General features: G+C 26.2%; 1 protein-coding gene across 1 annotated transcript in view; it reads left to right on the top strand.

Moving 5' to 3' along the window:
• The window catches only part of LOC107444985 (zwei Ig domain protein zig-8), a 210,158-nt gene that overhangs the window by 182,115 nt on the left and 13,216 nt on the right, over window positions 1–14,827 (top strand). The window contains exons 3-4 of the mRNA XM_016059279.4: window positions 5,562–5,772; window positions 13,981–14,277. Coding sequence (XP_015914765.1) covers window positions 5,562–5,772; window positions 13,981–14,277 — 508 coding nt within the window. The remainder of the gene's footprint in view (window positions 1–5,561; window positions 5,773–13,980; window positions 14,278–14,827) is intronic.

Here is a 14,827-nt window from a genome sequence, read left to right as displayed (position 1 = left end):
CAAAAACGAAACTGAAACTCAACTGAGCTACATCGGTAATCGAATCTAAAATCCCATTGAATTTCACGAAAACTGTTCCCGCTTAATTTTTTTTTAAACACTGTATTCTCTAATTTCTGTTTTATTCATCTTCATAATGTTTGCAGTTCTGTAATATCAAAACAGACTTAAATCTATCCAAAAACAGACATGAAATAAACGTTTTTCTTACAAGGGTCAAAATGTCCCTTTTTAGCTCTTTTAGGTATTTCCATAATTATTTATTTTACTAATCAAAAGAAAGGCATTAAATTTTTATCTAATATGCGTAGAAACAATTTATAAAAAGTAACGAAAAAATGAACTTCAAAGCTTGCGCGTATATTCAAAAATAACGTAAAAACTGGGAAAAAAAGATCAAACTGTCCCCAACGGACTTCTAGTGTTAATGCTGATACGATAATTTTATCAAAAGTAATTCAAAATGTAAATTTTTTTCTCGCTGTATACGCAAAACACATACGTTTATTATATCGAAATAAATGTAGAAAACATTGAGAATGTTTATTTTTTTTTATTCAGTAAATATAGCATGTTTAGCAATTTTATTATTTCGGTGAATATTCCTTTCAGTGTTAAAACTGAGATTTATCATTCCATCTTTATTCATTCATTCTAAAGACCCACCTCTATACAACAGTATTAAACAACTGTTTTGATTATAACGAAATCAGTATTTCATGGATTTATATTGATGTGAAAATTTCATTGACGAGAAAAAATGTGTTATTTTTTTATAACTAGATAGGCAAGTTCTGTCCGCCAAGCATTAGGTAATAAATTTAATCGCAAGATAAAATGGTTCAATACATTTAGGTTTTCTAATTTTAAATCAAGATGTAGTACGATGTTGTTATGATATCTTATTTTAAATTTTGAAATTTTCCTTTTGTAAGGACACGTAATTTTTTACATTAGGACTGGCCTCAATTCATATAAATTGTATTAAATTTGAAGCATAAATTTGAAGCAGACAGATTAATTGACAGATTAAATTTGAAATGGTGGTAAAATGATTCTTTAATGAAAAAGCTCGAATAGTTTTCCCAGATAAAAAATTAAAGCACATATTGTAACAGGAATGCGTAATGTCTCTATTCCAATTTAAAATAGTATTTACTACGAAAAAAGGAGGACAAAACATATTATTGTTAAAGTTCTTTTTTTTTTTTGGTATTTTGAACACAAAACTAAATTAAAGGAGTAACAGTGTCGCTTCTTACAAATGGTTAAAATAAAATATTATTATTGTCACGAAGTTATGGTTAAAATAAAAGTAACTACTTTTGCTAAATAATAAAACATTTAAGAAGTACATACACAAAATAAATTTCTATTAATATTCTCAAAGTTAAAAATAAAAATAAAAAAAATTCAAAGCAATGATTCTTAAAGTAGAAATGAAAAATACAATTGACTTTTGCGAGGAACTCGAAACGTAATAAAAAAAAAAAGTTTCAAGATGGTGGAGAGGACAGAGAAAGAGAATGTCACAAGAGGGCCCAGGATTAATGTCACGAGTATCAGGGGCGTCGATTGGATTTTGGAAGCAAGAATATCTGTCTTCCCAGCCACGTAATAAAACCCACGGAGCACAGCCAAAGAGGGTCATTTATTAGTTTAGAGCGTGAAATTTTTATTTTAGTCAAGCCAACTAAATAGTTACTCGCGCAACGCTTCGATAATAAAAGGCCGCTGGATGACTGTCAATATATTTTGTCGAACTAAGTGCTGCGAATATGTCAAGTCTCGAGTTTTGTATGCAGCGTTCCGCTCCGATGAAACTTTGCTAATTGCTGCAGATTTGTCATTGTGTTGAGATATTCTCCGCTTCAGGGATTTTTTTTCATTTAATCAATGAGATGAAAATGAATGTTACTTTGTGTCTTCAGTTCTATGTGACTGGGATACATTTTTGTTAAACTGTTGGTTACGGCATTTTTTATTTGCATCCTATATGCTTATATTCGTTTTAAAATTTAGGTAAAATAAACAGTTTGTACTGCCGATGAAAGTATCTTAAAACTTCAATAAAGATTAACATAAATTGGATATTTAAACTAATGTTAATTTCTCTAAATCCATAAGTTTTTATCTGTGGAGAACGTGGAATTCGTAATTCAACTAAGCCACTTAAATAGTTACACAAGCAATGCTTTGATAATAAAGGGCAATTGTTTATCTGTCAATATATTTCTAATTTATTGCTAATTGTAATATATTGCTAATTGCTGCAGATTTTTCATTGTGTTTAGATGTCCTCCGCTTCAGGGATTTTTTTCTTCATTTAATCAATGACATGAAAATGAATTTTATTTTGGGTATTCAGTTCTATGTGACTGAGATACATTGTTGTCAAATTGTTGGTTACGGCATTTTTTCATCTGCATCATATATGGCAGGGGTGGCCAAGATCCTTAATAGTCGAGCCATTTTTCAAAATTTGAAATTTTTCGCGAGCCGCAATTAAATACGTATTTAAAAGGTATTAAAATTTTTTCACAGAAATTATATTTATTGAAAACATATAAATAAAAGTTCAAAATATGTATATTGAGTTTAAATATTAAAAATTAAACATTTATTTTACTTCTCTTGATAATTCTTTAAAATTTGGTGAATAATTGGTAAAAGCACTTCTCAGTAATTCTTTGACATGCTGTTTAGTTAAGACTGATCGGTGTTTGGATTTCACGAATTTTAAAGGGGAATAAAATAATTCACGTAAGTACGTTGTTCCGTATATTGAAATAATTCGACAAGCAGCCTTTTTTAATTCAGGATACTTCGATTCTGGTACAAATTTCCAAAATTCGGAACATACGGAGCGATAATAATTTTTTAAAATATAATAGTACAAAAATTTAAAGGGAACTCAGGTACATTTATCGAGAGCCGCAAATAATCCATCAAAGAGCAGCATGTGGCTCGCGAGCCGCAGGTTGGCCACCCCTGATATATGGTAATATTAATTTCACGAATAAGGCAGACTAAATAGATTGTTTTCGCCGATCCAAGTATCTTAAAACTTCAATAAAGATGAACGAAATTTGAATTTTGAAACTAATAATAAATTCTCTGAATCGATTTTTTTTTTTACGTTAAGAGGGGCTCGTATAACTATTTAGTTTGTTTGATCGTTAAGAGGGCCAATCAAACAAACTAAATTGTTATACGCGCAACCTTTCGATAGTAAAAGGCCATTGCCAATATGTTTCAGCTCGGATGAAACTTTGCTATATTGCTATAGATTTGCCTTCGTGTTAAAATATTCTCGACTTCAGAATTTGCCTTTTATTTAATAAATTAAATTAATGTGAATATTATTCTTTGCCTATATTTCGTGCGACTTTGATGTATGTTTGAGAAATTGTTGATTATGGTATTTCTTTAATTTGCACCGTATATGACTATATTAATTTTATAAAAAAAAGAAGTGTACATATATTGTACCAACTTTCCAAATGTCTCAACACTTTAGTAAAGATGAACATTATTTAACTATTGATACTATGGTTAATATCATAAATATAAGTTTAAAAGCTTAGAGAGTGAAATTTCTATTCAGTCAAGCCAACAGCAACCTACGCATAATAAATACCATTGGAGGATTGTGAATATGTTTATGTTGAACTAAGTGCTGGAAATTTGTCTTACTTGCTTGCACTGCTCCTCTCGGATGAAACTTAGCTAATTGATACATAGTGGGTATAGTGTTGAGATATTCATTATTAGAATTTTTCATCTAATATATGGGTCATTCTCACGAAAACTGTCATTTTTCAGTTCATAAAATCCCAAAAAAGTAAAGTGAATAAAAAGCTCTGAAACTTTTTATATTAATAGAAATATGTAATGGCATTATAAAGAAAGTATATATCCTATAAATTATACTTAATATTTAAATTAATTAATTTTTTAAATAATTAATTTATAATTAATTAATTTATAATAATAATTAATTAATTAATTTAATAAATAAATAAATTAATTTAATAAATAAATTAATTAATTTAATAAATTAATTTATTACTTTTTAAATTTATTTTTCAAATTAATTAATAAGTAAATTAATTTTTTTCACTATTTAAAAAGTGAGGGAATGACACTAATAGTAAGGGAATGATATTTTATTTTAATACATGTTTTTATCCAAGTTACATCTACCTAAAGTTTGAAAATGATAGCATACTAAGTATATCTAATATTTATTATAATTTAGTCTTATATATTTAATAGTTTTTACAGGTTTGGGAAATAAAATTGGAAAGCACGATTGAACAAAAAAAAATTAATAATATACTCATCTTGAATCATTCCCTCACATTAGCGTCATTCCCTCACTTTATACACTAGTGAGGGAATGACGAATTCAATGAAATTGAAAAATAACGGTTAGGCCTAATTAATTTCTGAAGTCAATCACATACAATTATATTCATACAAGAAAGCAACATATAATTATCCACTTTCTCGATGAAGTTGTATTTTATTTTACTCTAAAAAATGACATGAGGGAATGACAAATGTAAAAAATTTTACCTGGTTTGATTCATTCAAATTTATTCCACAGCAAAGCTTCTTTAAGTTGAAGATGGAAATATACTGCAATTTTGTTCTATGATGCCAGTTGTTAACTTCTGAAGTTTTTATTAAAATATTTTTATTCTAAGAAGATTGCAGGTCATAAGAACATTGTTGTGAGGGAATGACGCGAAACACTGGGGACAAAGTTTAAAATAGTGCTGTGTTAATATTTTTATCAGAAATTAAATTTATAATTGATTTTCTGAATTCTATATTTTAGTATTCTGAAATAAAAAACACGAATTTGTAAAGAATTTTTTTTTATTTCAGAAACAATTTTTTTCTTTTTTTAAATCAGCAGTGGGGACAAGTGAGGGAATGACATATTGGTATATTTTAATTACCTAAAATAAATAAAAAATAAAAATTGATAATTTTATTTTTATTCTTTTGTTAGCTTGCATTCTGAAGGACACTTTCCCTGAATTTTTTTTTTTCGTAAGCTGTAAAACAAACATAAAATATACTGGGGACATGAAAATGACTGTTTTTGTGAGAATGACCCATATACATATTTGTAATGTATTAGAAATTTGGGAAATTTTTCTTATGGTATTTCTAATATGTGTATCATTTATGATAAAATTAATGTTATAATTAATTTTGTAGAGTTAGTATTTGCAGAAAACCAAAGTATTTAGCAAATTTTCCAACAGATTAAAGCCTTGCTCATTATCTTTCGTCCAATAGTCATCGATAGAAAAAAAATATCTGCTTTTTTAAGACTCGTAAAATCTATTGGAAAATTTGAAAATAATACAGTTATATTAAAAAGATAATAATTATATTGAAAGTGTTAGTAACACGTAATTAATTTAATCATTATTAAATGATATTATTTATTGAATTTGAAAGTTATAATTTCATTATATTACACTAAAATATGTATATGAATACAATTGAACTGAAAATTCAAAATTAAATATCTTTTTAAGGTAACATGGATACGAAGAAGAGATTTTCATGTATTGACAGTGGCCTTGCAAACATATACTGCTGATGATAGGTTTGTCGCAGTGAATATGGATCGTTCGGATGATTGGATGCTACAAATAAAATTGGCGCAGCTGGCGGATGAAGGACTTTATGAGTGTCAAGTGAACACTCATCCTCTGATAAGCTTCTTTGTAACTTTAACTGTACTAGGTGAGAAACGCACTTAAACTAAACTATTAGTTATGTTAAGTACACTAGCTATAATACTAAGATTATTTGATAGGAAAAAGAACAACAGTTACCCGATTTAATAAAATAAATTTGCCTTAAAGTTATTTTTAAAAATTTTAGTTACAATATGTCTAAAGAAGTTTTACTTTTATATTAAAATTCATATATTTTTTTTCTGTTCATAACTTAAATTCAGTCATATTTTTATTTTGAAGAAAATTAAGACCTATGCTATGTTTCATGTGTTAAATCTGAATAATTATATTAGATATTTATTCTTTTACTAGATATTTATACTAGATATATTATTTATACTAGATATTTATTCTTTTATTTCGAACTTAGAATATATTAACGATTACTTTCAAGGAATTGTAATAAAAAAATAAGCTTTTTAATACATTTTAACATATTAAATATCCTAATTTTTTAATTCATAATTAATATTGAAATACTATTTAAGTTATTAAGATTAAATGTTGCTTTTAATTATTTCTACAGATCTTTTGCTAATAAAACATTGAAAGATAGATTTTAACATTTCAGGAGACTTTCTCGTGTCATAAATATATTTGGCTATGCTGAAGCACACAAAAAAATTTTTCCTTAAAAGTTTATATTTCCTTAGCCTTAAAAACTTTTTATCCTCTAAGTATATATATATATATATATATATATATATATATATATATATATATATATATATATATATATATATATATATATATATATATATATATATATATATATATATATATATATATATACTAAAAGGAGTGCTCTCTAATATTGTATCAATATAGCCAAAAAAAATATATCAATATAATAGTGTGTGGAGCACTAAAAAAAATGAAAATGAAAATGGAACATATTAAGTAAAAAACATGCACGAAATAAAACATATGAAGCAAAAAACAGAAAATACAGAACAAAACACAAATCGAAATCTATAAAGTGACTAGTGAATTCAAATGAACTTACACATACCGGATTCTTTCAGGAATGATTTAAAGTATTTTCGTAATAAAATTGCCAGGCTACAAAACATGGAAACAAAAGTGTAAATAAAGGAATCTTTTATGTCGCGTTCTTGCTGCAGAACTGAAGCGTGTTTGATTTGTTAGTTATCTTAGATTGGTGCAAAAATGGGTGTGCGCAATGTACACTGGATAATTTAAAAGTTTATAACTAATAAGGTTGATATTTAATTAAACCATTTTGATGATTTTAGAAAATTAACGTTAATTTAAAAAAAGAGAAACATGATTTGTCCGTTTTGCTCACATTTTTAGCCACTGATTTTCCGGAATTGGAATTGCACATCAGAATAATAGAATAACAAAGAAGTTTTTAGTAAATTTATTAATAATAACATACAATTAACTCGATGATTTTATATAGAACTTAATTACATTAGTTACTTAATTACATCTATTGTTTTTATAAAGAGTTTGTCTATTTGCTTTTCCGAGAAATAAACATTACTACATATTCTCTTAATTCTACTCATACATTTTTTGATTATATGAATTATATAAAGAGAAAAAAATTATTTAAGAAGGTAGAATATTTTATTAATAAGAAGATAGGAGAAGATCCTATTAAATAAGCTTTGATTTTACTTGTTAAATTTTTAAAAGAAATATATTTTGAAACTATTTTATTACATTATTGCATATTTCTTGTTAAAATTAATCAAAATTGAATAAAAAATTTTTTTTTGCAGTTTAATCCATTTGAATATTTATTTTCTCTCTATCGAAATTGAATAGTTATGAGCTTAAGGAAAAAATTATTAATAAACGAACTATTTGCTAATAAAATATATTATTAAATCCAGTGCATTAATATACGATGTATTAAAAATATTAAATCTAGTACATAGTTTAGGAAAGATACGAGTGTCGCAACATTTTATATACATTATATGTATTTCAATTCATATAATGTTTACGCATTTAAAAAATAATTTAAAATTGATCATCAAATTATTTTAAAGCACTCTAAATGTAAACATTTTAAAATGCTGTAAATAATTATAATGGAGTTATTTATTCAATTTAACTAATTACTTTTAATTGATAAATATGAATTTTAATGTTATAATTATATTTTTATTCTTGAGTAAATGTCAAGAATATCAAGGAAATATGGATAATAATAAAGATTAAGGAAACGAGAAGAAGAAAAAATTTTAAAATAAAATATTTTTAAAAAATATTTAAGAAAGTAACATTTAAGAAAAAAATATTTTTTTTTAAATTTTAAATCTATATTAAAAAGTCTGAAAACAAAATAATGAAAAGATGTAACCTCTTCATCAGCTCACACGATTATATCCGCAAAAAAGAGTGCTTTCTAATATTATATCAATGTAGAAAAACAATATGTATCAATACCATAGTGTAAGGAGCACTAAAAAATGTAAGCTAAAATAGAACCCGTTAAGTAAAATATATATCAAGCAAAAAACAGAATAGCAAATGTAAAAAAATTACAGAACAAAACGCAAAACGAAATCTATAAAACGAGTAGTGAATTAAACTGAACTTACACGTACCAGAATTTTTCAAGAACGATTTAAAATATTTTCGAAATAGGATAGCCAGAGTACAAAACATGAAAACAAAAACACAAATTGAGTTAGAAGCTTATATAGAGGGATTTTTTAGCGCATTCTTACTGCAGTACTGAAGCTCATTTGATTTGTTAGTTATCAAGGATTAGAACGAAAATGGATGTGCCCAAAGTAATAATATTATACTGGATAATTTAAAGTTTATAACTAATAAGTTTGATACTTAATTATACAATTTTAATGATTTTAAAAGAATAACATTTATTACAAAGAGAAGGAGAAACATTACCTGTTTTGTACAGATTTTTTGCCACGGATTGGTTTAAATCAATTTGTCCATGTTAAATATATAAATTAACAAAGAAGTTCTTAGTAAATTTATTAATAATAACTTACAATATATTCAATGGTTTTACATAGAACTTAATAATATTAGTTGGCTATTCATTGTTGTCTATAAAAATTTTTTTTCTAGAAATGTCATAATCACAAAGTACGGTTAGTTTATCTAAACCTGTTTCTCCATGCAGTTAAATTTCTTTTTTAATTAATTTCTGTTTTTCAAAACTAAATAGTTATTGGCTCAGGGATATAATTGTGTTTAAAAACATAAATTTTTCTTTAATGAAATCAGCCGAAAATTCTGCCGAAATATTTTGAATCAGCGTAGAATAAGAAACGGAAGATATGAAACCAGTTTGATTGTCTGACTAAATGTGGAGCTGTTAACAATAATCATTTATCAACTCATTATTTTTCTTCAGTTAATCATGTTTTCATTTGCACTTTCCTCGTTAGTGATTCGTTAAATTTCAATTACGCATTTGCTTTGACTTTATTTAAATAATTTATCATCCCCTAAAGTGCATCTTCTTTTACTCCTTGACAAAAAAATATATATATACATTAGATACGGTCATTCAGAAATACTTTTCCTGTCTTGATCAGATATGAACTGTCACTTTGAATACTTTTTTTTGGATAAAACTGTTGGTATCCATGTAAATAAATAAAGCTTCTGCAATATTTAAATATACTGTCAAAATTTACTTTCTTATTTTTAAGGTTTAAGCTGACTTAGTACACTTAAAATTTACTTTAAAATTATTGAAAGATTTTAAAAAGTATTTTAACATATATTCACAGTTTTCATATGCGTAATAATAACAATTCGTGTGATCTAAATATCAAATAAATATTTATATTAAGTTTGCTAAATATTATTGCAAATTCATTAATTTGTTTAGTGTTCATGAAATTATACACGATCAGAAAAATCTGCATAAATGTAAACTGCAATGCGGTTCAAGCTTGTTGTAAGAATTATAAGGTGTTTAATAGATGCATGTCTCCGTCAAAATTTAACCGTAACACCGAATTATCAAATATCGCTTAATCATGGAGCAATCAAAACGTGTTTGAATAAATTATAATATTATATGCATTAATCAGCAGTTATTGTAATAAATTTTCTTTCTTAACTGTAAATTTAAGTAATTTTAATTCTTTACACAAACATAATTCTGATAAATCATATTACGTGCCATTAAGATCAAGCAAAGAATAATTTTCAGTTTGCTAAACATTATTACATCTTTTTGATCAATATGCTTATATTCTCACTGTAAAATTGGTATGAAGTTGAACAATAATATCGACAATTTAAACCATTATACTATGCAAATTTATTGGAATCTTATAATGAGTAAAACTGAACCATCCTTTTTAATAAAGTTTAAGCAAAGCTTTATTTTAATTATGCTAAACATTATTGTGATATTTCTCTTTTGATGACAATGATTATATTCTTTCTGTAAAATAGGCATTAATTTGAAGAATAATATTTATACTTTGAACCATTATACGATGCAAAATTACTGCAATTTTTAAAATGGGTAAAACAGAACCTTATTTCTGTTAAATTTTAAGCATAGCATTGTATAAATCAGTATTTGGTTCAGGATGGAATTAAAACCGGTTTCAATAAACAATTAATATGCGGATTTCGCCATTTATGGATGCAGGTTTTAATGTTTAATATTATTAAAATCGAAGGAAAATTTGCTTCCTAAGCTCAAACAAAGATAAAGCTAAACAATATAGGAAATATTCTCTTTTTGGTTGGTTTCAAATTTAGAAAAATTGTTAAGTTGAACCGTATTCTATAAAAAAATTACTGCAACCTTCATGTAGTTTTAAATTTAAACATGTTTTCGTTCAAGTTTGATTGCATTAACATGATAATTCAGTTGAGTTTGAGACCAATTTGAGATTGAGTGAACGAGGTATTAAGGTACAATATATTTCAAAATTTTTGACAAAATATTAAACCTTTTATTGTATTGAAAACGTTTTTTGCTTTAAAATATCTGGTAAAAACTTTTGAGATAGTTTGATCTTTTTCATAAAAAAAATGAAATATAAATCGAAGATAGAAAATTTTATTTTAATATGGAAAAGAATATCATTCTGAACACGTTGCTGACAGCTTTAAGGTTCATCACGTATGAATGAGGCACCTCTGTTATATATTTCTTCTTCATACTTGCTCCGTTGCAAACTTCTTTTGAATTCAAAAGGGATTTATTTTTAAATCAATTTTCTTTTGCAACCACAAAATAAATTCCATTTTCTATTTGAAAGCAGGTTGTAAATAAATATATTTGAATATAGTGTATAAAGAAAAATGGTGACGGGTAGAAATTAAATCACGTTTTTTGGAGCTAAGTTATGGAGCTATTTTGTTCCGCCTTTTACAAAAACTTAAAATTTATTTCAAAATAAATACATTTCGTAAAATTTGAAACATTGTTTTTACTAATTTAAAGTGAACATTTGGCTTTTTTAATGTAATTTAGTTTTTATTTACCGAGAAATTTACCAAGGAGTTTTATTCAAAATAAAATACAATCCAATTATTTCTGGAATCTCAAAACATTCAGAAAATAAATTATCTTTCCAACTCTGCCTGGAATCAAATTAACATTTCAAAGGCTTCCTTATTAAATTTTCTTACCGAGAACTGTTTTATTACTCCCTTGCCAAATCTGAATGTGGTCTACGGTTATGTATACACAATTGTTTATTAGTTCGAGATGTATTAGAATAAACAGAAACATTTCCACATTTGATTAAGATTATTCAAAATAATTTACTTCTCCCGTAAGATAAACAAAAAGAATTAGGCAATTACTTTTAATTTACATAAATTATGTGTAGCTGTTTAATTAAACCGTTAGATACTATAGAAGAGTAAGTCAGAAATTTTTTTAAACAAAAAGCCCTTAAATAATGTAAATACTGAAAATACCAAGTTATAAGTTATACTGTAAATACAGAGTTGATGAATATATACTCAATTAAATAAGTCATTAATCAGAAGCATTGATTTTTTTTAAATATACTATGAGATATTGATAATTATATTGAGCAAATATGATGAAAATTAAGGTTTTTCAACGAAAAAATATACACTTGTACACTTGTGGTTGCACCAATCACAACAACCATACTCATCAATTTGATCTAATTTAGTTAAAATTTTTGAATCATTAAGATTTCATTAACCGAATAATTCAGTTCAGTGGGTGCCAACTTGAAAGAGATGCAGGACGTATGCAGGACGCAAAAGTATGAGGGTTGTTGGATCAGTTAACGCCATTTGGGGAGTTCTCAGATTAGTTTGTAACATTTTGTGAGCTTTTGAACCGATAATTCAACAAAATTCTCCAAATTTTAAGTTTACTAATATTAATAAAAATTTCCTTCAAATGAAGCAAAATTCACCGTTTTATACAAATTTTCTAATTTGGAAACGAATTTGGTAAACTCTGCAAATTAGCAACCAAATCAATAAACTTTGATACAATTGAACGAAATTTATAACAGCAATTATTAAAAAATAAACTACCACGAAGTTTATATAATTTGGATCAAAATTTACCGGTCCAAATTCACACGAGGAAAGCGCTATTAGAATCTAACTAGTTTATAACTCTAACTAGTAAACTAATTTAAAATATGATTGTTGTTTCTACTGGGTTTATAACAGGATACAGTTTCTAATATTATAACCCCTATGTTGTGTCCTATCTTCATATCAGCTACACTGAATCATCCTGTAAAAAAGGGACACATATTATCGATACAACATTTGCAGCAATTTTTCACTATTGCTTAAAGTGGGTATTTGTTTGAAAATAAAAATAATGAATAAAACGTGTTATTTTTACATTACGAAAAAGTGACAGGAATTTCAATAAGACAAAAAAATGTTTCTTGCACTTGATAATAAATATTCAATAATTATTTCTAATGAAAAAAAAATATTCAATAGAAAATTTTTTTTTCCAAAATAATAATAAAAAAATATAGATTTATCCTTGTTATGGGAATTATGATATTAAAATAGAACAATTCACTCTTGAACTTTTCATCATTGTTTTAGTTTTCTTCATTTCTATTCTGATATTTGAATGAAGTTTTTCAACTTTATAGTAACTTTATTCACTAAGATAAAGTATGGTCAAAACTACGAGAATATGGTGCAATTCACCGTATTTCCAGCTCTATGGGAACACCAAAAACCATTGTAATTTTTACCGTAGCAATTACTTCGATAAATTTAACAAACAAATCTGGTTTAATAATATACATAAATTAATATTATAACAGTTTTAACGTCATAATAATAATTGTAAATGTTTTTGATCCTAGTAAAATTCGCTACTTTTATCATGATATTCTCTGTCGACCGGCCTGTGTAGGGGTTAGGGAACTGCCCTTACGTCAGAAAGGTTCTGAGTTCGAGTCCCGGTCAAGGCATGGATGTTCTTTACTATCTGTCCTTACTGGGGGAGCAACGTTGGCCCACCTAATAGGGTGCCCCTGAAAGAGTGGCCAACAGATCTGCCCTTCAGGTTCCTGTATGCCCTAGGTCATTATCCAGGTGGGCATTGGACAAAAAAAAATCATGATACTCTAGAGAATTGCATCGAAATTATTCATTCTATTAAATTTACTTTTTAGTTTTGTATTTTTCACTAAATGTGTAGTAATAAGATCCATAATTTTTAAAGCCCGAATTTCCGGAGAGCTATTACTATATGAAAAAGAAACACAAATTATTGTTTAAATATTGCATATTTTTTTTCCATTCCCATTTTTTGACAGAGATTAAATAAAGAATGAATAAAATGAATTATGAATTATTAAATAACTTTAATTATGAGTTATAAAAATTATTATAAAATAAAATGATTATAAAATAAAATAATTAGGAATTATAAAATATGATATTTTTTCCAGATTATTTCTCTGCACTTCTTTGAATGGCGCTATGTTCAATATTTGGATACATATTATTATTTATATTATAATTTTATATTTATTATATCATATATTACATCTCATATACTATATATTTAAGTTTCACTATTATAGTTTTATAATTCCCCATTAATGCGTATAAATCAATTTGAAGAAATCTAAGTACTTTTAATCCTTTATTACCAAATATAAACGAAAATTAATATTTAGTGCGAAAAGTTTAGCAACAATTACATTGCCTTCAGAGATAGGCATAAATATTTTTCGTATTTTTCTTTCAGTTCCTAAATCCTCCATAAAAGAAGCTCCTGATTTATATGTGAAAACAGGCAGTTCAATCAACCTAACGTGCTTGATTAGTCAGAGTCCAGAACCTCCAGTTTTTGTGTTCTGGTACCATCAGGACCGAATGATCAACTATGATTCCTCAGGTGGACAAATCACGGTGCAAAAGGCAGGAAAAGATACCGCTGTAAGCAGGCTATTCATCAAAAATGCTCAGCCTGCTGATTCTGGTAATTACACTTGCTGTCCATCAAATGCAGATGCTTCAAGTATTAGCGTACACGTTTTGAATGGTAAGTGTCTGTCTTTGGGAAATAAAACTCCCTTTTATTCCTTTTGATTTGATGTGTTGTAACTATTGAATATTTTTGTAAGATATTTCCAATTTTGAGCGATAATTTTACATTACATTAATTAAAAATATTTTTTATTTTATTATCTATTTATGCTTGTTTATCTTTTAAAGTTCTTAAAAAAGTTGTAAATTGGTGTTTCTTGCAATCATTTGTCAGAAAATGAGATTTCAATTAAGTACAAAAAATGATAGAGTAGTAACTTTTAAAACCATTTGACATCCAAAATTGGATGTTAATTTTTTAAAAAAAAAAGTTTGTTATTATTCTCGATTCAGTGACCATTTAAGATATTAATTAGTTTCGATCTTTTGTCAGCAAATTTATAAAGATAAAGAAAAATATATTCTATTGTTTTCTAAATATCGATTGGAAGAAATGAATATAAGCCTGGGAAATTTTGGTCACATTTTAAAAATGAAAATGCATAGAAAAATGATAAAATTCATAACGATCAAAGGTACGTACATAACATTGATATGTAGAAGTT

Source organism: Parasteatoda tepidariorum, chromosome 8 (assembly GCF_982258835.1).
Source record: "Parasteatoda tepidariorum strain Cologne lab strain chromosome 8, Ptep-v5.0, whole genome shotgun sequence".
In the NCBI taxonomy this organism is placed as follows: domain Eukaryota; kingdom Metazoa; phylum Arthropoda; class Arachnida; order Araneae; family Theridiidae; genus Parasteatoda; species Parasteatoda tepidariorum.
The sequence above is the reverse complement of the archived record's forward strand: the minus strand, read 5'-3'. Positions and strand labels throughout refer to the sequence as shown.